This window comes from Genypterus blacodes, unplaced genomic scaffold (genome assembly GCF_046128005.1).
Source record: "Genypterus blacodes isolate CSIRO-AG114 ecotype Tasmania unplaced genomic scaffold, CSIRO-AGI_Gbla_v1 ptg000100l_1, whole genome shotgun sequence".
Lineage (NCBI taxonomy): Eukaryota > Metazoa > Chordata > Actinopteri > Ophidiiformes > Ophidiidae > Genypterus > Genypterus blacodes.
The window spans coordinates 256,875-278,249 of record NW_027466904.1 but is presented as its reverse complement, the minus strand read 5'-3'; the positions used below and the strand labels follow the sequence as shown (position 1 = coordinate 278,249).

Genomic DNA, 21,375 nt, shown 5'->3' with positions numbered 1-21,375 from the left:
GCAGCGACTTGAAAGGGTTTTACTGCGTCTTGTCAACATAGGAGGATTTTGGTCCAAACCCACTCACATCATGTCAGAGGTAAAGGATGGAGGGAAGGCAACACCTGGCTTAATGTGTTTCTCTCTGTCCAAAACACAATCACATACCATCCATCCTATAGCTGTAATGTAGTGTAGACGCAGCAGAACCTCCTAACGACCCGGGGAACAGGAAGTTGATGTGCTTTTGTGAGGCCTTATAATGACCGACGCCTGATACTCCTGCTATATAAGAGGAGTCTGCAGAATGAGAACAAATCAGTAAGAATAAATCAGCAGGTACATGTGTGTCGTCTTCATCACCTATCAGGATTCACAGCAGCATTACAGAGCTGAAGCCTAAAGAGGACACACAACAAGATCGCACACAAGCTTCAGTTACTTCACCTGTTCTTGCAACTTAAGTCAAGTTTTAGCTCAAACCAAAAAACTGTGACTATTCTGATTACGTAGAGATCTTTACAGTTTGATGTCAGTGTGTCATTGTGTCTGTTGTGTGTCTGTTGTGAGGCGCCCCAGTCCATCACAGCTCCTCCACTAACCTGCACGTTCACACCAGCAGTGAACGTTCAAGCACAATCACATCTTAAACACATTGAAGTGCAATATAATGGAATAATTGCGTTTGGAAATGTAGGTCAATTATTCCTGTGAGCCAGCTGGGACCGACTGATGGGGGCTTCCTGATTGGGAGTCCCAGACTTCAGACAGACAGACGAGGAGGATCAGACCCTGATAACTACAGAGCAGAGAAAACTGAGATTAAAATGTTTCATTTGGAACAAAGAGCTGAAGGCGGCTGGCTCGGAGCAGACAGGTTCATTTCAGTGCACTTGACCTCTGACCTCTGAGCCACAAGAAACAAACAACCCAACAGTTAGCTGAGCTGAATCTGTCACCTTGCAGAGTCTGGGATTCAGCCGACTGCACTGCCTGGGACCAGATCCAGGTTTGTGTTTACAGTCTGAGGGGGGGGGCTTGACCAGAATGACAGCTTGAGGGGGGGGGGGGTCTCCATTTACTGGGAACAGATTCCAAACCCTCCTATGTGGTGGGCTGCAGGCTTTATGGCGTATTCCTTTGAGGAAGGAGTATCTGAGCGCAGAGAGCCGCTGCTCAATGAGCAATTTATATGTTCTCAACAAAGCTCCTTCTTTAGAGCCTGCAGGCAGGTCTTAATTGTTAGACGTGATATCTCCACTCCTCCTCTCCCTCTCCTCTTCCTTTGACTATTTTCTTCTCCCTCCTCCCCTCCCTCCCTCCCACCCAGCCTCCCTCCAGCTATTAGGAATTGGATTTGGAGCAGAACGATCCATTTAGTCTCTCTCCTCCATCTCTCTCCCTCTCTCCCTGCATCCACACCTCCTCTGTAGGTTTCTCTCATCAAAGCTCAGGCTTAATCTGTCTATTTTTACCTGAAGGAATAAAGGGAGGGGATGAGGTAATGCTTTTCCTGTCCGTCAGGTGGGCAGCCATGCATGGGCTCTCCTGCGTGTCCAGTGAAAAGGAGCTAGCGCCCCCATGTGGAGACAGACGTCCCCTTCCCTCCTCCATAAAGGAGAGGCAGCTGATGGAGAAACGTCTGACATGATGAGATGAGATCATGGGACAAGCAGATTAGGGCAGTCAATGTAGGGAAGCAGGGCTCCCTCTAGTGGCCATTGGTACAAAATGTCTAATAATAATGTGAAATAACGGACAGTAGAGGAAACAGAAAGATAAACATCATTTTAGTCATTTGGGGGCAATGTTTAGTTTGACATCATTACAAAATATGTCATGGACCCAAACTATCCCTGAGGAACACCACACATGTCCCCACACTGTCCCCACACCAGCCATTACACAATCAATTACTTTGAAGGACAGTTGCTGCTTTTGGATGAATTTTAATTTGTAAGATTTTGTTTACGCAAAAGTGAGGCTTTAGATCCCTTAAATGAGGATTTTTCATTCACAGCTGGCAGCGATTTGTACACAACCACGCCTCCTTCAGGTCAGCAAAGGTTCCCTCCCTCCCTTCGTCCGTCCACTTTACCTGAAGACACTTAACCTTCCACTTCGTTAGTCAGCGTTTAAACCTTCACCCCTGCTGGCATCAGGTCACAGTGAGAACCTTCAACCAGGTCGATGAACAAGAGATTCATCAACCGATTCAATAATTAAAATAAATAATACAAACGCCGAGCACTTTAAAATGTGTTTCTTCAAATCATTTCGCAGTCTCAAAATAAAAGAATGAAAAAAAAACGTAGAGAGGAAAGCGGCGACAGTCCAAGGAGACACGAGCTTCATCTGGCTTCCTTCCCTCCAGGCCAGAAGGTCGCTCCATCCGTCTCATTATGTCCCCGCTGAGCTGCTCAGATCCTAAATGATTTTCATTCCGTCCGTCATGATTCCGTGCTCTCGGCTCTCGACCACATTTCCCTGATTTGAGTTTAAAGGCACAGAGGTGGCAGGCAGGCAGGCGAGCTGCAGCATACTGAGGAGAAGAGGGCAGGCAGAGTGCCGAGGAGTCTCACAGCCACACATCAGTCCTCTTTCTTGTGGCTTTGTCCGTTGGAGCTGACGACGTGGTTGGGATGGTTACGGAAGTGGAGGAACGTGTGGGCAAAGTCTGGATGCTGCGCTATAAAATGATGGAGTTCATCTGGAGGAAAGCAGAGGAGAGATAGAAGATCAACAACTCCATTCAACTGTGGCCTTATTATTGTTAGATGAGTTCATCCCTGGGTCTTTACCGTATGTGGTCTTTGTCTTGTCAGATCTTCCCAGAGCTGCAAAGAGTCCAGAAAGTTCTACCTCCTCCACACCCAGCAGTATTTCAAAGATGGCAGCGAGGTCTTCCTCCCGCACGTCCCTGTCCTCGTCGCTCTCGTACATCTGCAGATCAACACGTACAGTATTTCTCTCACGCTGACTTCAAAACCAAACTCTGATCAGATCCACAGTCAGCCAGACTCACCTTGAAGGCCAAGCGGAGCGTCTCCATAGACTTTGATGGTCGACACACAGCAGACAGAGCGGTCACATACTGCCTGATGTCTATCTGTCCATTTTCATGCTGGGGACAAAAGTATTCAATCAGCAGAATGAAGCAGAAGGAGCAAAAGACCACATGATCTCCCTTTTACCTTCTATAGATTGTTGTTGACACAACTGAGCGGTTGTTGTGGTTACCTGGTAGAAGAAGCTGTGGACTTGTGTGAGTTTGTCTGTAACTGGCCAGTTGATGAACTGAGCAAAGTCCTCCAAACCCAGCCGGTCTCCCTGCAGCTTCCTGGCTCTGCTGGCCTGCTGCTCCAGCACCTCTTCATCAGTCCCTGATTTCAGCCTGCTTACACACAGCAGAGGAGAGACAAACATCCAACAGTTACAAAACGAAGGGAAACGTTGAAAATCAGTTTTTACAGTTTTTTGCGCTCTCTAATTTCTTTATAGCCTATATTAAGTTTGTTTCTATCTCAGTTGTTGTTCAGCCAAATCAATCCACAGATAAATCCATTCATCTGTATCTGATTGAACATTTCTATCCAGCGTCCACAGCCTCATTAAACCACAGAAAACTAAATCTGCTAAATAAGTGCAGAGACAAAACATTGCTTCATAAAAGTGTAGTATCCAGTAACAGAATTGTGTAGTGAGAAGCAGCAGTGCAGGTGTGTAACCATGGTCCCTTTGTTCAGTCAGTCATAGATTTCCTCATGCTCACTCTGAACCACAGTCAGTTGCTCCTGTCTGTAGTTTCCCCATGTCGCCACTAGGTGTCAGTAGCGCTTCATCTTCTGTTCTCTCATATCAAAGCTCCACACCCAAACCCGCCCAGTCAGCCCCCCAGCCTCCCTCCACTCACCCTAAGCGACACGCCAGCCGGTTGAACTCCAGCAGGCGGCTGTTGTCGTGGATACGCAGCGGGCCCCGCGATAGGGTGAGTTGGCAGTCATCGAACGACAGCGGTATGAGTGGCAGACCCAGCGCCCTGTGGGAACGTAAAGGAAAAGTTTAGGATGGGAGTGATTTCTGGGAGTGTGTAGGGAACAACAGACGGAGATGAAGAGCAAAGGACGCGATCGCAGACTCACTCACTCGGCCATAACTTGTCTCACATTTCTGGCAAACAGAGCCGGATTTTCCTTCTCCTCCTCTGACGGTGTGTAAACAGGCAAGTACTGAGGAAAGAGGAATAACAGCTTCATCCTGTCTGGGAGGAAAAGCCTCGGAAAAACATTCAGGAACGCTGCACCTCACTGATTCACTTCACAATATGGAACGGTTGGGAGTGAACGTGACTGTGGAACACAAACACAGCACTCACCTCGATCTCCATTGGGTTGTGGATTTGGCACAGAGTGAGCCAGAGGATCTTAGACCTGGGAGATGGAGCACAGGAAGGGACATGATGAGGAAAACAAGACCAATATGATGGGGAAGTGGACAGATGACGCTTTATGAAGGAGAACAGAGGTCGTCCCCCCACCCTGACCCCCCAACAGCATCACACCGGAGCCTTTATCTATCAGAAAACGTGTCACTGGTGTTCTAACTCCCCGGTTCTGCAGGAGGAGGCAACCCAAGCCGTGTTTGTGTGCGTGTTTGCGGTGTATGTGAGTGAGACACGGAGACACTCACGCTGCTGGACCTCGCCACGTCCATGTAACAGTATCCTGTAGAGAGGAAGGACAAAGAGGAAGTGGCTCAGGACACACACACACACACACACACACACACACACACACACACCTCCAGGAGATGAATCTGTACCACTCTGGTTCATGGCAGTCTGGGTCAGAGGTCACACTCGCTGCTCTCATCACTATGTGGACTAGCAACAAAATACAGACTGTAGATCTCTACTTTCTTTATCTTTTTATCTTAATAATGTGATACAGGTGAATCCCAGTAAGAGTGTGTGTGTAAGAGAAGACCACATTTACCACAGGCCCATATATGGGCATGTGGACACTCAGCTGGCTACAGGAGATATTAAATTCCTCCGAAAAGGATCAATACAAAGATTTACACTGCCATTGTGACAACCAAGGTTTTGTGTAATTTGTTTTTTCATTTAGGGGACAGGTGTAGTTCTCCTTTACTGTTTCTTTATCTGCTTTGTTTCCAGGCACAGATAGACGAGAGGAATAATGAGTCTTGATGGAAACGTGAACTCGGGGCTAAACTCAGCACTGAGCAGAAAAACAAAAGCTTTCTAGGGAACACAGACAAGAACAAGCACGTAATACCAAGTGCATAATACATGAGAGAGCAGGGAGAGGTGCTGACAGAGACATGACACCTGTGTGCGTGTGTGTGTGTGTGTTTGTGACAGACAGAAATAAGAGGATGAAATATCATCCTACTTCAACGTGAAGTCATTCAGTGACACTAAGCCCAGGGAACGAAACCGTTACATCGTGTATGTGTTAATATGAGAGCGAGTGTGTGTGTGTGTGTGTGTGTGTGTGTGTGTGTGTGTGTGTGTCTACTGAGTTAGATAAACTAAACAGACTTTTAAAAAAGTGAGCACTTGATGTGAAGAATGATGGAGGAAGTGTTCAGGCAGAGTATTTACCAGTTTGTTTGGGTAACGCAACACCACCGGCTGCACTGGAAGGCCTGGGATGAAAGCACCTGGGAATGAAAGGAGAGGGAGAGGGAATGATGGGGAGAGGAGGAGGAGGAGGAGGGGGGGGGGGGTAAACTGTCAGACCATAAGGAAATATGAGGATCACTACAAGTACAGGATGTTTTCTTCTTTGGGAATTATGGGTTCTGTTTAGCTTCAGCTGGATTGGGAAGGATGTGTGTGTGTATGTGTGTATGTGTGTATGTGTGTATGTTACACACAAGGATATGTGCTGGTTTAGTTTAGTTTACAGAGCGACCCGTGCAATATAAATACAGTATTTATCAGTGTAAATAATCCTAAATAATATGTATACATGTACTGAGAGGTGAAACAGTGACACCTATCTGCCAGTGTGAGCACTGCATGTTACAGCACACAGACAGGGAGTGAGTTGTTTTGATGGGAGCCAGTGAAAAGATCTTAACTAGAGGAGACACACCCAGACACACAGAGCGGCATGGACAAATGCACAGACCGACACACGCAAGCAAAGTGGGATAGGAGTGGGACTTAGTGGGAATGACAAAGTGACTGAGCACTGGAAGAAAGGGGATTAGATGCTGTAGGCAGAGAACAATGGCTGGCAGTATAATCTGTGTGTGTCACTCTCTGTCTATCTCTCTCTCTCTCTGACATTCTCTCTCTCTGTCTCTCTCTCTCCCTCTCTCTCTATCCATCTATCTGAGCTGAATGTCTCTATGCCGGCATGGCTCAGGATGGTAGAGCGGTCGTCTAGGAATCGGAGGGTTCCTTGTTCCGTTGGAGTTCTCCATGTAAAGTCTTATAGAAGTGTCCTTAAGCAAAACCATGGACCTTGAAATCCCCTTAACTCCCTGCACTCACTTAGAATACTGTACCTGTACTGTAAAAAGAAGTACATGCAAATCACACACACACACACACACACACACACACACACACACACACACACACACACACACACACACACACACACACACACACACACACACACACACACACACACACACACACACACACACACACACACACACACACACACACACACACACACACACACACACACACACACACACACACACACACACAGCTCCACCTCAGGGTCACGTTACAGCAGGAAGGGGACAGGATACGTACCGGGCTTGAATAAGATGATCCCTGACCTGTTAGTGCACGTCCCCTCTGGGAATATCATGATCTGGAACCAACAAGTACATACAACATCAGAACACACACACACACACACACACACACAGTACGACTTATCTTTGTATCTATTGTCTTGAAATGTGTGAAAGCTGCGTCGCCTTTCAATGGCCGAGCTCAGCGAGGTCATGTGATGAGGTCAGATGAGTGTGTGTGTGTGCGTGTGTGTGCGTGTGTGTGTGTGTGTGTGTGTGTGTGTGTGTGTGTGTGTGTGTGTGTGTGTGTGTGTGTGTGTGTGTGTGTGTGTGTGTGTGTGTGTGTGTGTGTGTTACCTGGGGCCACTGCCCTCCAGAGTGAGCTCTCCGCTTGATGTCATCCACAGTTTTCCGTCTGGACTCCTGCTTTGCGCGGAACACAAACACGGGTCTGATGTAGTTGATCAGAGCTAGAAAAGCCACAATGACAGGAACTTCATGAGTAAAACTGTACAACATCAGGGTACAGTAAAGGGTTAAATAAGCCTCATGGCACTCCAACAGCTTTTTTAAAAATTTAATGGTTGAATACGTGACAATTGACAGAGGTGGAATGTTTTCATGTTCACAAGTAAAACACCTTCTAAACTGCATTTTCCAGTTTGCATTCCACGTGAAGCAGCACTGCTCTGCTTCAAATCAGCACACACACACCTCTGATAGAGGAATGAGGAAACACACACTCGCCCCCAAAAATCCCTATCCACACGTTTCTCCTCATCAACACACACACGAGCAAACTGTGTGTCTTATCTGGCACGGGTGGGTTCTTTAGGTTGACGCATTACTCACTGCCCCAGACTGGAATGCTCTTGCTCTCCAGTTTGGCCACTATGGAAGCCATCGTCATGGTGACTGGGATGGCGTCGAAGTAGGAGGAGTGTGGTGCCAGGGTGAGTATGGGGGCTTCAGAGGGCATCGCCCGCTCACCCTTCACCTTGATCCAATAGAAGCCTCCACAGAACCACATGGCTCTCATGATCAGCCTCAGCATCACGTCCACCAGCCTGATGAGCAGACAGACGGGTGAGCCTGGCAGAGTGGGAATGACTGAAACATCTATAATATCTCCTCCTCCCTGTCCCCCACACACACCTTCTCCACCAGGTCTGTGGCTCCAAGGTTAACTCTGAACGTCCCAGTGAAGCGACGAAGGCGAAGGGCCAAGCCAGCAGCATGAAGGAGGCCACCAGCAGCAGACGCACCGGGAACACCGTTACTGACATCAGTGCTATCTGGAGAGAGGAAGAGGAGGAGGAGGAGGAGGGGGCGGAGCAAGGTAAGTTAAGTCAAGTTTAGTTATATAGCACATTTCACACAATGTAAGCTCAAAGTGCAACAATCATGAACAACAAAGAAGAGAATAAAAAAAGAAATCTAATGTTGGCCACCCACCAACGTAAACATACCCACACACACACACGCCCAGAGAGAGAGAGAGAGAGAGAGAGAGAGAGACTTATATTAGAGACTTTCTATTCTAATATACAAGTGTGTGTCCTCAGCATATAGTCAGACACATTGTGTTTCTGTCTGATGGAACAAAGTGGCAGCATATGAACAGTAGACTGAACAGTAAGGGGCCAAGAACTGAGCCTTGTGGGACCCCACAACAAAAAGCTAAAGTTACCAGACGTGATGTTGTCAAGCAACACAGAGAATGTTGTGCCTGTTAAAGAGGAGGAGAGCCTGTTTATGACCCAGCCAGATAGGCCAGCAGAATTCTGTGGTCTCCTAAGAAGAATGTAAAGGTCGCCGGTGTCAAAGGCTGATGTCAGGTCGACAGGTCGGAGAGGAGAGACAGGAGAGAGACAGACAGGATAGACAGGACGGAGACGTCAGTGGGCCGTACTGAGAGCAGGCCATTGAATTAAAGTAATCTGTTCTTCATCATCATTTAAGATTCCGGTGGCAACAAACAAACAATAACGTCCGACAATGTGAGTTCTATTTTTGTTGTTGTCACGCAGAAGAAAATGTTGCCGGCGTGTTTCGCGTCAAGATGGGGGGTGGGGACGCATTCCATTTGTGCTGACAGGAAGGAACAAACATCCATCAGTCATGACGGGCACACTGCTGGTCATGCCTCTCTCACACCTTCCTGCTTAGGAGCCCCCCCCCCCCCTGGTTTCCAACAGCTACGTCCAATACGTCCAAATATACTGATCAATAAGAACGTCCTGCTGTTTCAAAGACATTCAGGAAGTTTGGTAATAATCTGTCTTTGGCCTTTGAGTAACACCCAGGACAGCTTAAGACTTCTACACTGCTGCTCCTCAGATACACACACACACACACACAAACAGCTCCCAGCTCCTCTGCAGACTGTTAGAATGATGACAAGTCAGCTGACTGGCCTGTCACGCTTTTTCATTTGCTCCATAATGAGGGAGGAGCGGTGTGTTTGGGTGTAACGGGGTCACAAAGTCCCGGCCTCTGGTGTTAATTCAGGCTGTGTGACATCTTAAACCTCCCCCCCTCCCTCCCCCCCCACCCCTCACCCGCCCTCCGTTCCATCTCTCCAGCCCTGTAGATCCACGGAGCCCGTTCGTCTCTCATCAACCTCCCGGCCCGTTTTACTGCAAACTCCAACCTCAGAGGAACGCCTCATCCCTCCCTCCGTCCATCCATCTCTCACTCCTCACATCAGAGTTCTGCACATCCATCACGCCTCCCTCCCTCCCTCCATCTCTTCTCCTCTCCTGCTTTGCATTGATGGGCTCCCCCCCCTGGGGAGTCGTATCCCCCCTCCTCCCCCCTCCCTCTCCTCCCCCGCTCCATGTCTCACCAGGAGCACAGGTGCAGGCTGCGGGGCTATATTAATAAATAAACAGTAATGGGCTTGATTTATGACGCTCTAACGCCTCCCTCGCCTCTCTCGCCTCCCCCCCAGTCCCTGATGCGCGGCGGAATGGTTGTCGGAGCTTAACAAATCCATCTGGGAGGATCCGCTGACATTCTCTCAGGAGGTGGGATGAGAACGGGCCGGGGCGGAGACCAGGGGAGCAATTTCCAGTGTTTTATGTGAGTAAGAGCTCATCCACTGTGCCGGTCTGTCAACAAATATGCCTGAGCAGCGCTGGAGTCACGAATCAAACAGTGGCACACACACATCCTCCTTTTATTCTTAGATAAGCAACTTGTGATATCACTCATGACATTTCTGTGACCAAATAAGGCGCATTTCCTGTCTTTTACTGCCCTTATCGTGTTTTTAAAGCTCTCCATCATTGAATCAAACAAGACAATACAGTAAATGTAATGTAAACCCACCCAACACGAGAGCAAACGTCCCCCTGATGCTTACACACACTGGATAAAGCAGCAAATGCAAGCAAGAGTCCAGCTATGTCTAAAATATTCAGGAGACTCTGGGGAGCCACCATGGAGCCATTGTCTCTCTAGACACACACACACACACACACACACACACACACACACACACACACACACACACACACACACACACACACACACACACACACACACACACACACACACACACACACACACACACACACACACCCTTCTGTTACCAAGTGCGCGTATGCTGTTATTTCAATTTGCAATATGTGTGGTATCTAATGTCTAAGTGTTATACTCTCAGTCAGTCAGTCAGTCAGTCAGTCAGTGGTGTTTGTGGGGGGTTGTAGTTGTGATTTAGGTTCCAATGTGAGCTTCAGGCCTTCTACTAATCTATAATCCAAATGTTAACTCATATAATTAATGAGAAAAGACATAAAACATAACAGGAACAAGTATCTTTAAGAGAATAAGCTCCCAAAGTAAATACAATCTGGAGAGTTCACAACTACCACTTAGGAACAACAGAAACCAGTTCAGCAGCTTCCTGTCACATGCACAGCAGGTTTGCTCCATACAGACACACCTCTGACCTCTCACACACACACAGCAGCTTCATATACATATACAGTACATGTATAAGAGACAAGATATAGGGGAAGGGATCTGAACATGAAGCCCATCCTCTGGTTGTTATTGTTGTTGGGCTCATTTACTGTACAGGTATGAGTGCAGTGTGATGACTGTGACTCTCTCCAAGCCTCCTAGAGAAGGGAGGAGCTTGTGCCTGTGTAGTGAGAATGCCTTTGGACATACATGAACATACAAACATACATACATACATACAATCAGACATCTGTGGTTTGGTCCCTTTCTTCATGAAATCCAATGTTTTATGTAAGCATCCGTCTGGAAAATGAGCAGATGCATTAATGTGCTAACTAGAGGGAATCAGACGGAGGGGGGTCAGGGGGGGCAGTAAAGGAAATTAATCTTATACAGCTAAGTATTCTGGATCAATCAGCTTAACTGTGTTTAATTTGCTGTTACAAATGAACTTTAAAATCTAATAGTTTCACTCCAGCAGACTCTCCTCTCTGCAAACCCACATTCTTAAGAGCACATCCATCTACACACAGACACGGAGAGATACACATCTGGCACGCACGCCCTCACCTGTGTGTGTGTCTGTGTGTGTGTGTGTGTGTGTGTAGACATGCAGCAGGGTCAGATTGAGGCAGAGGGCAGAGCAGATGGCGAAGCTTCCTGCTGCAGCTGATGAGCCTCATTAAGTCTTTATGCAGCATTTTCACGAGTCACTATTAAGAAACTGTCCAACCACTGATAAGCATCTTAGACCAGCGACTAAATGAGCACGTAGCACAGTATTAGACATTGTTTTGCCTAATTAGAACACTATAAGATCATGACAGAGAGCATGTAGTAGAGCGATGTGTGTTCGCTCTGCAGATAAGGTGTCACCTCTCTCTCCATCAGCTCGGCCCCTTAACACCCAGCTCTCCTGTGCCACGCAGCCCGGCACATCTAATCTGCTCCTATGGTGAAGGGACACCCTGGGGTGAAGGCTAATTGTTCTTGGCTAATTGTTTTGAGCGGGCTAAGTGCAGCTCACTCTGATTTCCACCTGAGGACACAGGAAACACTCAGCCTCTCACTCTGCTTGTCACGTAGCCCGGGTATCAACTGGGACCGGGAACCAAAGCATCTGCAATCAACCAGGTCACAACACTACACACTGTCAGCCCTCACCTGCTGTCAGCACACACACACACACACACTCAGGAGTACATACGTTAGATCATCAGCTGTTTCATGAGTTACTTGAGCTCCATAAGGATCTTAAAGTTGAGTCATAACTGTCAAATGTTACAGGTATTTCCTCTGTAAGCTAAAATGCTGCCAGCTGTGTGTGTGTGTGTGTGTGTGTGTGTGTGTGTGTGTGTGTGTGTGTGTGTGTGTGTGCCTCAGCTTCACAGAGATCTTTTCATTGCCCACCTAGTTAGTCTCCACACTGGGAGGAAAACAAGACTTTACAGGAAGAACAGCCAGGAGGTGGAATGTGCTCACAGATTCACGAGTAGACAAACACACCCAGGGAGGAGGAGTGCACGTCGTGTCGTGCCTGCATATGTTTTGCGTGTGCGGGGAAATGTTTGCGTGGGTCTAAGGTGGAATAACACACCTCAGCGCCGCAGAAGAAAGGAGCTGTAGGTGAGGAGGCAGAGAGAGGAACGGTGTAGCACCTCTGAGCTCGGCTGCAGCTCTAATCTGACACAGACGCAAATGTGTGCAACAGACTGCAAACTCAAGTGGAAAATCTGAGTCAGGAAGATACCGGGGTAACTAATGAAGACACACGGGACACAAGACTGTGGAAATATCTGGCCAATTCAGCGGAGGTGCAACTTCCACCGAGCCAACTGTCATTTGACGACGTAACAGAAATGACACAACAAAAGAGTCTGAACCTAAACCTGACTGACAAGTGGAGCACAACGCACTCTGCTGCTGTGTGACCATGCAAGAAATGCTCCAAATCCCGGGCTTACCACTTTGACTCTGCGCCTCAGTGGAAAGTTATTGTTGGGAACTCACTGTACAAACAAGAAAAAGGCCAATTTCCTGAGCCTTGTGCTTTGTATGTATAGCTGTGAATGCAAACCGGCATCTCTGGGCCCTGGGGCTGTGGGGGAAATGCGACACGGACAAACCCATCGGCAGAGCAAGGGGGAAGAGGGAGGGGGGGGGGGAGGAGGGCGGCAAGACTCTTCACTTCCACCAGCCTGGTTATACAAGTTAGGCCGTGTGTTTCTACACTTTAAACAAAGATCAGAACCCCAAATCCAAACCAAAACAAACTGTTTGTATTTACATGATCCTTGTTTATCTGCTGCCTTGCTTGATCTCTTAACTCTCGAGTGTGAGCGCAGCACGTGTGCGTCTTAGTGTGAACATATTGACACAGTCACACACCTGCAGGGTGTCCGGTCCGGGCTCTATCTGTGTGACAGAGGCAGAGTGTGGGAAGCAGGCATGTGCGCTCTTGCTCTGATGTTAGTACAGTCATCTAAGACCAAACGCACGAGGTCGGTTTGACAGGGAACTCCAGCTTTGGTTGGAGTGAACCCATGTGAGAATGCAAATGTTTGACATGCAAATCCAGGTGCTCTTGATTTGGTAGGGAGGAGAAGTCGACTAAGAAACAGAAGGTCATTTGTTTAAGTTAGAGATAAGAGAAATGGAAGCAGCGTGTGCCTGAATTTATTGGGAGGTTTTATAGATTTCATATCTGCAAAACAACTGTAAGCTTCTCCAGAACCTGTAACACCAGTCATCATTATACGGGGTGCTATGATGTCAACAACTGGGACATCCTAGAGTGGGTTCATTCATGTCTCCCACGACGATCAGTTTGTAATGCAAATACAAAATTAAGTCAGAAATATTAACAAAAAGCACCAATTGCAAATTCTGGCCCTCTGAACAATGTTCTCTGGCGAGTTAGGAGGCCACTGGAGGAATGGAGGAATGTTGTGTGTTTTTGATGTACATACACACACTCTCTCTCCAGTGTGTGTGTCAACTATGCCACCATTCATGTGACATAACATGAATAATGGCATAAACCACTGTAACCCTTCATGATTAATGAACCATTCATGATGATGTCATTATGGTGACAAGATAACTGGGACGTGTTTGTCATCTCCATCCATAGATCATATCTCTCGATTCACCTTAGATCATGAAGGACGTGTCTGTCAATCAAAGCGGCTCATCTGTCGGTGCAGCTACTTGTTTACAGACTTATCTTAACTAAATAACTCAAGACACACACGCTCTCAGGGATGACGCGGTGAGTTTACATAAGTTAGAATGACGCACACGTGTAAAACAATTCACTTTTGATCGTCCCATTAAAGTCTTACCCTTATTTTGTCTGTCAGGGTGAATTTGAGCTCGTGGACGAACGGGTTAGAGAGCTGCGAGCCCCGCTGCGCCCCGGAGGAGGAGGAGGCGCTGTTTGACAACTTCATGCCTCACAAAGCTGACGCCCCGAAAAGTTAAGAAAAATAATTCTGTGTTAACTCCAAAATGTCGCGTAATGTTGGATAAAGTCGCAGTTTGCAGCTGGGGCGGAACACAGCCACTTTCACCTTCCCCGGGGTGGAATGGAATGATGCTGGGCGGGGAGGAGGGGTCCGGCACGGCAAGCTGGCGACGAAAAAACACACTTCCGGTTATATTTCAAAATAAAACTCTAGTTGTAAAGGAGGAGTCCGCCATATATTTCAAAAGTTAAACATCAACGTCTGACTGTGAGTGAAAAAAGCAAAGATAGATGCAAAAAGCTGAGAATATTAATATATACAAGCTTAACTGTAGAAACTATGATCTAGACACAGCACATTAGCTTTGCTGTCTGTTTTCTATGTTCATAATTGTGGACAATATAGATAATAGAAAATCCAATATATTAAATCAATCAAAATGTAAAAAATCTGAATAATTTCGCATTTCTTTTATTGTTTTATTATATTCATGTAGGTGATATAATTTTCATTTTGCTGTTATTGCATTACCAAAGATTCCTTATGGGGATCGAGCTTTTGCTTTGAAGGCAAGTCTCAAAATCCGGTGGCGCACACACACGCACACAAAGACACACACATCCACGCCCTCGAGCCAAATGGAAGTGCAATGCTTATCAAGGTAAAGTAAGCAACCAATTAAAGGAAAGCACAAACAAAGTCGGACTAACTAAACAAGAACATGTCCAGTCTGTCTGGGTCAACAAGTAGGAACTCCCACTCTCACAACTCATGATTCATCACACATAAAGCCAAAAAAACTCATGTACACTGTACGATGGGATCAAACACCACAGGCTACTTCTCATTTTGTAATGCAGAACAGGAGAAACAGCTTGCTGGCCTGTTCATGTTGTGATCTCAGGGGGAACTAAACTTACAGGCTGTGCTCCAACACAACAATGATGCACCCATAGCTGTTTGCTTCAAAATGCCAACACGTAACTGTGAGGCACGTGATAAATACTGATCCTGAAACACAGAATGGAATTTAGTTAAACAAACATTCAGCTAAAGGAATATGTGAGCACCGGCTTGTTGGTCCTTCCTCCATCAGTAAATGTTAACCTTTATGCGGCAGTAACAGGAGGAGGCCCTGTATTTGTTGCCAAACACCTCACAAACCAGTCGTGTTTCCATGCCTGCACTGTTTGCATGATTAAGTCTGTCAATATTGTAGCATGCTTTGTGCTTTCTCTTTATTTTCCTACCTATTCAAATTGGAGTGTGTGTGTGTGTGTGTGTGTGTGTGTGTGTGTGTGTGTGTGTGTGTGTGTGTGTGTGTGTGTGTGTGTGTGTGTGTGTGTAAGTGTGTAAGTGTGTAAGTGTACAGTATGTATGTTAATATAGCCTGCACCATTCTGCCAAATGCCTCCAAACTTGCCTGACCTTCAGAGGTCAGAGGTCGGGCATTTGCATAGAGGGCTTTTCAGCTCATTGACAATTTCTATTTGCATGGCCAAATAGGTCATTAAGGTTATAGTAGTAGTAGTGGGAGATGGGAGAAATGAATGAATGGGCTCGTGTCACACCTGTTAATGACATCTTCGACATACACACTATATTGAGAATTATCAATGATGTTAAACACATCATTGTGACACACTTGTTTGAAGAATCACAAATGATGTCACAGATGTTAATGACTGAGAGGAAAGACTGAGCGAGTGGGTGTCTGCCTTCTTCAGCCTGTGTTCGCTCACGGCCATGCAGCTCTGCACAGGAGGAGGAAGAGGAGGAGGCGGTGGAGGAGGAAAGTGCCCTAAGTTAGTGGCAATAATACAAAACGTGCACACTGGTTTGCTGATACACGTTAGTCTTCTTGGTCTGCCTCAATGTGGCAGGTTGGATCCTGAAGCTTTGGCGCCCTCATGTGGATGAACAGACAACATAAAGGTACTGTTGTATCCACTGGTGCTTTTATACGTGATTACGGTTACATTGTTTCATACATAAAGCAGCACATTTTAGATTAACTTATTTTGTGTAAGCCAGACCCAAAATCACAAAATTTGGTTTTTGGTTATGATTGGATACCGTCAGTGTAACATTTGATCAATTTGACTGCTTACAAAATCAGCTGAGTGACTCTTCAAGAAACTAACCTAAGACAATAAAATAAGATGGAACTTTATTTATCCCGAGGGAAATAATTCAGAAAATGGTGAACACTATCTGTATATCATATAATTATATTTTGGTTCAGACCGTATTTTATGTAGCGTGTCTATAAAGCAGAGGAAGAATACGGCAAGAGTTTCTTCAATGTGGGCCGATTTCAGAAAAAAGGCTGTGGATTTGTTTTCGGACACAGAAACAGAGGAGAAGAGGATATGAAAGATAGTTTACACTTTATTGTTTTACCACAGCACAAAACTCCACAATCTAACTGATTATCTTAACCCCTTCTAGCCTTGCCTCTGCTTGTGTCTTGGATTTGTCTTGCAGAACACAAACAAGCGTCCCCTCCTCCTCACAAAGAAACAGTCTCTGCAGCGCCTTTTCAGGGCAGACTTGGTTTTCATGCCTGCAGACGGCTGGATGCAGGGAAGATGTCGACACTGTCCTAACAAAGTTGGTCCGCACGTCGAAGGGGAGTCTGACAGACGAGGCTGAATGGACGTGGCTCTTCCTGCTGACAGCAGCAGCCTGCTGGGAGCTGCAGAGATGGTGCAGAGATGTCTGTAGGCTGCAGCTGAGGAGGTCAGAGTAAACCGGCTCATCTGGGCCACTTGGTGGGTCAGAGCTGTCGCCAGGTGCTTCAACAGGAGGGGCGACATGATTTCAGAGCCTACAGAGGGAGGAGAAAGGTACAGGAATGAGTGTTAGATCTACAACATTAACTCTGCAGTAAAGTGAAGGGAAATCTCAAATGGGCCAGCACACTGGGATACGGAATTCAAACTTCCTGGCAACGCCTCTGTGAAGATCCTTTATGTTTGAGCCAAAGTGAATGAAAGGTCACTGTAATGTGGCGAAACTTCACAGGTTCAGAGCCTGAGCCTCTCCTCTACCAACACCGTAGGGATGAATGATAATGTGTCCTGCCTGTCAGGCCTGACGATTCAACCTCAGGAATGCTGTTATGGCTGAATGGACATCCTGGCAACAAAGTCCCAAAATGTTGAACTGGGGCATTACATGTTCAACAATGACAAGGGTGTAATGCCGAGGTGTGTGTGATTACTTTATACTGTCTAGATAGAGTAATAACAGTGTAGTATTATCATCATCCTTGTATTATTATTATTACTTCATTTAAAGCTGAAGGTTTAATACTTATAAGCACACTTACATGTTACAGAGTTACAGATAATAACAAAACATACAAACAAACCCTCGTTTGTTCGTTGCTCGCACACTACTCTGACATTAATTATTATTATTATCCATATAGCAAAGTAACAATTCAAAGTTAAGTAAACACTTGAGCCGCTGTGAGTGTGTGTGTGTGTGACCGGCCAAGGAGACGAGCGTGGAGTCAAGCTAGCGGTTCATGCTGGACACGAGAATAGTCCAAACTTGAGTCGGAAGCTCATCATTTCCTCCCACACAAACAAAGACAGTGCACAAACCTTTCCTGTGGTCCGGGGCGTTTTTAAAAACAGGCTTGTTCCCCCGAATATAGCGTTTTAACCCCACAACAAGGCCACAGTGCTGCTCTGAAGAACGGAATAACGCTTCCGGTTTAAGAGGGGTTGTCTTTGACCATTTGTTAGCCTGCGAGGCAAAGTATTCTCTCCAAGTATGCACACATCTATCTCATTCACTATTTACAGACGCAAAACTTCCCCACTAATCTAATGCTAATATTAACTACTTGAACTCTAAACACATCTATGCATAATAAAGCTTAATCTGTTCATTAAGGCGAACGACGTATGGAGATGGGCTGCCTGACAGGCAAAACCCAGGACATATATTTTAAAGGGCATCCAGGCTAAAACCGCAAAGCATTCTGGGATCCCAGACTGTAAACATGGCGGCCATAGCGGGCAGAGTTCTGTCCTTCAGTAGAAATGTTAAGGTTCTTCTTTCACCTTTGAGGCTATGTGCTGTACCTGCACACAGTTACAGTTCGGTGTTCTCTGCTACCGGCGAGCAAGTCACTCACACCGGCCAGGTAAACGTTTACTACCGACATTACTGTCTTATTCCCCGGATGTCCTAGCTCACATTAGCATTGTCACTTTTGTAATGGACACATTTTCTGACATTTGTAGCTTTGATTTGTGCTAATTTGTGTATAAATGATTACCTATCACTTATTATAAGCACATACCCTGTCTTAAGATATGTGTGTTTGACAAACCTGTACTGCAGAGTGTGTAGCTTTGTCCGTAAATGGACCCCGGGACAACAACACAGTGTCAAAGTTGTGTTGTTGCCCGATAATCTGTTTATTTTGAGTTCAATCCTATTTTTCTTCCTCAGGTGTATGATGAGCGGGATCCCAAGAGGGCTCGGTTCGTTGGCAGACAGAAGGAGGTAAGAAATCAGCCTGTGTGTGCTTCAGGATAAATACTAGGGCGGTTTAAATAAGCAGAAAATGTGCGCAGTATTTAAGTATAAAAATAAGTGGCAGCCACGTAGTTTGTGTATTCTCTCTCTCCTTTTATTACATCATCCCATTTTAAAACAAATAAATACTAATTTAGCTTTAATGCTGTAAAAAGAAAAACTCAGACATAAATCCCGCAGCAGCTCGACCTGTAACACCGAGTTTAAAGACTGATATATGTTAATAAAAGACTGTTTTTGACTCCAATCACAATCAATCAATGCTTCAGACTGTTGGAAATAAGTAATATACATATGTATGATTTAAAATTGTAGTAATTAAATATTGTAACCTTAGTTTCGATATATTGTAGTTAATGATGCGCTAGAAACGAGATGTTTAAACGAAAGACAAATGTGTCTTTACTGTAAGCATTATTATTTAATTCAGATATTTAAAGATAGCAATTTCGTCACGTCGAGGCTTTAAAACGCTTCGACACTTTTCATACTTTTTTGGAAACATTTGGAAACCTCTAGCTCAACGTCGGCCTCTACTGGCAGAGGTGTGAATTACAGTAGTTGCGTGAAGTACGTTTGTTTGTTTCTGCGTGTTTATCGCTACATGTTACTGAAGAGGTGTAGTTTAGAGATCACAACTGTTTCTTATCACTGCCGTACCATCGCACCATAGCAACTGGCATCATTGTGTCCATCATTATATTAATTGCATGACATGGCTGCATTTTAATTTGGTGCCCTTTGTTAGTTTAATAAAACCTTTATGTCGTATAAATGATCGCCGCATTGAGTCACATGTGCTTTACGATAATGCACATGTGCAGGTATAATAATTGTAGCTTTGTAATTGTACACATCAGTCGCGTGTCTTCAGCTCACACACTTTTCAGCCTTTCAGTTGTTCTCTGGTTCTGTGCCTGAGTCTCCAACCTCTGCTACACACACACACGCACACACACACACACACACACACACACACACACACACACACACACACACACACACACACACACACACACACACACACACCGTCACCATGCTCAACCACGCCCCACATATGTACAGTACATCATGGTCTCAAATATATTTCAGCATGGGTACCTGTTCAATACGGGTACCCATGTCAGATTACTTGTATTGTGAATGATGAGGGGTCTCTAACCCAGTCTACAAGGACCCCCCCTAGTCCTGTAGGACCCCTGGACATACCAGGTTAGATGGCAGGATCTTTAGTCTCTCTAAACTTATTTATCAGGGATAAATGGCCCAAAGGTGATCCGTCCTCCTGCCACACTTATTTGTGTTCAGGTGAATACCAACTTTGCCATCGAGCTGGTGGCAGAGGAGACAGTCAGCAACGTGGCAGCCAGAGTGGTGTCGTGTGACGGAGGTGGAGGAGCTCTGGGCCACCCCAAAGTCTACATCAACCTGGTAAACTCTCACACCTCACACACCCCTGAGGTGCTCTCAGTCAGGGGGGAATGAAATCAGACATGAGTGAAAGTCCAATACTGTAAGCTTTAAACAGAAAGATTACACCAGAGAGGTCAGATTATAATTATAGGCATTTGCATCTTCAACATGGATCATTGTAAAGCTTTTATTTTGCATTTTCTATTGTGTTACAATTTCCAATCTTTAGATTATTGGACCCTGACTGTATTTGTCTCTGTCTCTTCTTTTAGGACAAAGATACAAAAGTGGGAACTTGTGGCTATTGTGGGTTACAGTTCAAGCACCAGCATCATCATTGAGACTCCTTCTCTGTATTAAATGTCATTGGTTAATAAATTATCTCCTGCCTGTCTACTGCTGCATCCCTTTGATTTCAAATCCATATCACTGTGACCACAACCAGTTAAATATACATGAATGATTCTTTAGATATTGTCCTTTGTGAGAAGGGTTAATGTGTCTTTTAGAGGAGGAGATGGTTCTGTGAGCAAACATGTTGACTTTCTTCTGTTACAAGGTTTACTTAGTGAGAAATGGGTTTGCTGGCTGTAGTTCCCCCAGAGACCAGCAGATGTCAGCAATGTTCAACATATGTGTTAGGTTTCAGTGTTTAAAGACAATTTTTAGTGCAGATATTTAATTTAAAAGGAGCCAAATTATCAGCTTGCACCGTTACACTAAAATGTAACAGGAGTAAATATTTAAATTGGTTTTAATCATAACGTAACCATCTGATGGAGATGACTTATGCTTTACCTCTTCACTCTCGGCATTAGTAGGACTTCACTTCACGTCATGAATGCGCTCCAGTTTAATTCTTCTGGTTGGAATCCTTTTAAACCTTCAACTCTCAGCAGCAGGTAGCCAAGCTGTGACTTGTATCTCCTGTTTATTGCGACGAGCCGAGAGAACCTTAGCATTCCTGATGCGTCGGCCCTCCACAATCTGCGCTGTCGAGTTTCGCTCTGCCAAGCCTGGAAGACATCAGGAGGGAGCCAGCCTGATAAGACACAGCAGCGCGGAACAATACATGTTTGAAGAAGATCATATATATATTTCATCAGGCTTATTCTCCATAGACCTCTGCATGCCAAATTGGCCTGCGCTGGGCTGAGGCTCCAGACAGCGAGAGCCCCGCTCTGTCCCCAGTGATGCAGCC

At 45.7% G+C, this 21,375-nt stretch overlaps 2 protein-coding genes across 4 annotated transcripts; one reads left to right on the top strand and one right to left on the bottom strand.

Annotated features, from left to right (window-relative positions):
• Window positions 1–1,752: 1,752 nt before the first annotated feature.
• lpcat1 (lysophosphatidylcholine acyltransferase 1) lies at window positions 1,753–14,351 on the bottom strand. Of its 3 annotated transcripts, XR_012964576.1 has the most exons (15): window positions 14,079–14,351; window positions 7,921–8,060; window positions 7,618–7,832; window positions 7,123–7,235; window positions 6,782–6,842; window positions 5,609–5,667; window positions 4,669–4,703; window positions 4,355–4,409; window positions 4,126–4,208; window positions 3,893–4,018; window positions 3,220–3,373; window positions 3,005–3,103; window positions 2,781–2,922; window positions 2,156–2,689; window positions 1,753–2,120 (listed from the first exon to the last, which is right to left on the bottom strand). XR_012964576.1 is itself a non-coding variant. In XM_076159944.1 (14 exons), exons 1-14 carry the CDS (start codon window positions 14,184–14,186, stop codon window positions 2,571–2,573), a joined length of 1,509 nt encoding a protein of 502 aa, XP_076016059.1. In that variant the 5' UTR covers window positions 14,187–14,351; the 3' UTR covers window positions 1,753–2,570. The 3 variants fall into 3 exon arrangements, 2 of the variants coding, with proteins under 2 accessions (XP_076016059.1, XP_076016060.1); XM_076159944.1 differs by having other exon boundaries at window positions 1,753–2,689; XM_076159945.1 differs by having other exon boundaries at window positions 1,753–2,689; window positions 7,756–7,832; window positions 14,079–14,350.
• A 3,842-nt stretch (window positions 14,352–18,193) lies between these two features.
• Window positions 18,194–20,570, top strand: ndufs6 (NADH:ubiquinone oxidoreductase subunit S6). The gene is made up of 4 exons (XM_076159946.1): window positions 18,194–18,363; window positions 18,675–18,728; window positions 20,070–20,192; window positions 20,447–20,570. Exons 1-4 carry the CDS (start codon window positions 18,220–18,222, stop codon window positions 20,513–20,515), a joined length of 390 nt encoding a protein of 129 aa, XP_076016061.1. The 5' UTR covers window positions 18,194–18,219; the 3' UTR covers window positions 20,516–20,570.
• The last annotated feature ends 805 nt before the right edge of the window (window positions 20,571–21,375 follow it).

What these genes read in the sequence shown, in the direction of transcription:
- lpcat1 (XM_076159944.1), bottom strand. Translation starts at nt 14,186, where the DNA reads ATGAAGTTGTCAAACAGCGCCTCCTCCTCCTCCGGGGCGCAGCGGGGC. An exon ending in TGCGTTACCCAAACAAACTG is followed by an intron (nt 4,704 to 5,608) that starts GTAAATACTCTG and finishes TCCTCTCTACAG; the next exon opens with GATACTGTTACATGGACGTG. An exon ending in ACGTGGCGAGGTCCAGCAGC is followed by an intron (nt 4,410 to 4,668) that starts GTGAGTGTCTCC and finishes TCCATCTCCCAG; the next exon opens with GTCTAAGATCCTCTGGCTCA.
- ndufs6 (XM_076159946.1), top strand. Translation starts at nt 18,220, where the DNA reads ATGGCGGCCATAGCGGGCAGAGTTCTGTCCTTCAGTAGAAATGTTAAG. An exon ending in AAGTCACTCACACCGGCCAG is followed by an intron (nt 18,364 to 18,674) that starts GTAAACGTTTAC and finishes TTTCTTCCTCAG; the next exon opens with GTGTATGATGAGCGGGATCC. An exon ending in CCAAAGTCTACATCAACCTG is followed by an intron (nt 20,193 to 20,446) that starts GTAAACTCTCAC and finishes CTCTTCTTTTAG; the next exon opens with GACAAAGATACAAAAGTGGG.